This window comes from Scylla paramamosain, chromosome 35 (assembly GCF_035594125.1).
Source record: "Scylla paramamosain isolate STU-SP2022 chromosome 35, ASM3559412v1, whole genome shotgun sequence".
Classification (NCBI taxonomy): domain Eukaryota; kingdom Metazoa; phylum Arthropoda; class Malacostraca; order Decapoda; family Portunidae; genus Scylla; species Scylla paramamosain.
Genome location: NC_087185.1, coordinates 7,477,692 through 7,480,608, shown reverse-complemented (window position 1 = coordinate 7,480,608; position 2,917 = coordinate 7,477,692). Strand labels below are relative to the sequence as shown.

Here is a 2,917-nt window from a genome sequence, read left to right as displayed (position 1 = left end):
CTCTCTCTCTCTCTCTCTCTCTCTCTCTCTCTCTCTCTCTCTCTCTCTCTCTCTCTCTCTCTCTCTCTCTCTCTCTCTCTCTCTCTCTCTCTCTCTCTCTCTCTCTCTCTCTCACGTTAGCAAGCAGGGAGGGAAATTAATCGGAGGTGTAAGATGTGTTTAAGTTGGCGTGAGAGGAGTCGTCAGCGCCTGCCGGTGTTTGGATGGGAGGGTGCGAGTGTTGGATGCTGGGAAGGTGTTGTCTCGCCTGGCGGAGGATGGAGTATGTCTTGTTTACACAGACATATACAAGTACATACATATACACTCTCACCTCCACACCACACACTCAAGATAGGCACTCATACAAACAAGCATCACGAAGGCAAACTTTACATTCCATTTTCTGTTCAACAAGCGTCATATCTCTTCGTTTTCGTCTCACTTTTCATAAACATCGCATTGATTATTCTGGTTCTCTTCTAAAAATGTGAAGTCTGTGAGGAAAAAAAGAAAACGAAGTGCTGAATTATCTCTCCTTTATAGTATTGTGGATGTTGAGAAGAGGACGAAGGCTAAGAAAAGGGAAAAAAAAATTGGGGGAAAGTATTCCACAATGGCATTAGGGAGATGGGTGATAAGATTTCGTCAAATGTCCTTCATAATTTCCATTCCCCAGTTTCTTTAGGCTTATCCACTCTCAATGGTAGTGAGAGGAGACAACACTGCGCTCTTGTCTATTTTCCTATTCTTTCCATGTAATTGTTGAAGGATCTAAGGGTGTGGTGCTCAACCTGGACTGCTGGGAGAAAGTGGCAGATCTTGGCTGACTGACGAGCTCTGCCTAATAAATAACTCAGATTGTCAGGAAATCGTGCTGCGCTGCTTTGGGCGTGGCACGATGGCGTGGTGACTTGCTGGTGGGATGACTTGGTGGCGTGGTGACTTGCTGGTGGGATGACTTGGTGGCGTGGTGACTTGGTGGTGGGGTGACTTGCTGGTGTGGTGACTTGCTGGTGTGGTGGCTTGGTGGTGTGGTGACTTGCGTGTGTGGTGACTTGCTGGCGTGGGGACTTAGTGGCCTGGTGACTTGGTAGCGTGGTAACTTGGTGGTGTGGTAACATAGTAGTGTGGTGACTTGCTGGTGTGTTGACTTGGTGGTGTGGTGACTTAGTGGTGTGACTTGGTGGTGTGGTGACTTGCTGGTGTGTTGGCTGTTGTGGCGTGTTGGTGTGGTGGGTTGGCGTGGTGACTTAGTGACGCTGTGGTGTGATGACGTGCGTGGGTCCGTGCGGAGTCTGTGTGGTTGGAGATTTTTTCATTGTAATCCAATTATTTTTAAGTATCCATTCCAAATCTACTTTTGGCATCATGGGTGGCGAGATTTTCAGCCTCAGGTACTTCCGCGGCATTATTGTAGAGGGATTTTCTTATGTAATACGATTATTTTTTCAAGTATTCCTTCCACTGGTTTTCTGTGACATTACTGAAGCTGTAATGACACCTCTGAGCCCTATTACAGAGGGATTTTTTACGTATTATTTTTCTTACGCTTTCCTCCTATGGTGGGTTCATTTTTCTGACAAGTAGCATCTGTGTATCGTTATAAAGGATTTTTTATGTAATCTACTTATTTTTCTAACACTCCATTTACATCTCTCGTGACATCATTATTCAGATTGTAACAACATCTCTTTGTTCTCCTATGAGAGGATTCCAAGTATTACATTTATTTCTCTAGGTATTCCTTTCAGTTTGTAAACTACAACAGCTGCTTTGTGTCCTACGAGCGAGAGCAGCCTGGAGACTAATCAGATGAACACGCCAGCCTAAGCTTAAGGAGGAGTGAACAGTGTGTTGTAATCCTCGGCGTGAACCTCGCGGCATTGAGTTACAACCCTCAAAGCCACCATTAAGCATCCCCTCTTGTTAATCTAACCCTGACAACCCTGGTTATCAGCTGGAACCTTGTGATCTCTATCAGGCGACACTGTTCCTGCTTGTCCTTTGGTCGCGAGGTAGTGAATCCCGCCTCCTCCCTGGCCTGCCTACACGACCTGGCAGGGAACAGGTTCATGATGGATTGATAAGTGGTCAGGTAATGCAGCTAACATAGCCATGTGTGTGTGTGTGTGTGTGTGTGTGTGTGTGTGTGTGTGTGTGTGTGTGTGTGTGTGTGTGGTGTGTGTGTTTGGAATAATCACAACAAGCACATCCTTGTTCCTTCTCGCCCCATCCTGATCAGTACAACAGTTGAGAACCTTGTGTGGGACGCTTGCCGCAGGGGGGAGGAGGAGGAGGAGGAGGAGGGAACATGGCGGGGGAGGAGGGGAGGGAAGCAGGAGGAAATGGAGAGGACTAATGGTGTTCAAGTCCAATTAGAGGAGCATTAGGCCACCAATGTCCACCCGTCGCTTCACGTTACCCCGAGGGCGCCCTGTTGTCCCCAGCCGCCACCTCCACACTGTATTAATTCCCGCGCTGGACGAGGAAACTACAGATCCGCGCTGTTAGTCTTGGTCTCACGCCTCTGCCTCACTCCTCCCTCACGCCTCTCCTTCACTGCCTCTCCCTCACGTCTATCTCCTCACCACACTCCCATGTTCTCTATCACCCCGGTGCAGCCCCCTCCTCTCCATTATCGGGCTCTCCTTCCCTTCCTCTCGTATCTCCCCTTCCTGGTTCTCTTCTTGTTTGTTTTATTTTCTTCGTGTCCACTTTGTATCTTCCTGTCCTCTTTCGCTTTTAGGAGTTATTTCCGTTCTCATCCTCTCTCCCATGTCCTTTCGGTTTTCCTCTCCTCCTCCTCCTCCTCCTCCTCCTCTGCCAGGTCTCAGCCTAAGGATTTTCGTAGGGTGTGCTCTTTCAGGCCTCTAGCTGCCCCTTCCCCATAACAACGGCCGTAAACCTCTCGACTTAACTACTGAAATAAGCTGAT

General features: G+C 48.2%; 1 protein-coding gene across 1 annotated transcript; it reads right to left on the bottom strand.

The window, feature by feature from the left end:
* Positions 1 to 835: 835 nt before the first annotated feature.
* Positions 836 to 2,056, bottom strand: LOC135090405 (rho family-interacting cell polarization regulator 1-like). The gene is made up of 3 exons (XM_063987159.1): positions 1,919 to 2,056; positions 1,669 to 1,682; positions 836 to 1,277 (listed from the first exon to the last, which is right to left on the bottom strand). The coding sequence occupies exons 1-3, from the start codon at positions 2,054 to 2,056 to the stop codon at positions 836 to 838; spliced, it is 594 nt and encodes a 197-aa protein (XP_063843229.1).
* Positions 2,057 to 2,917: the final 861 nt, after the last annotated feature.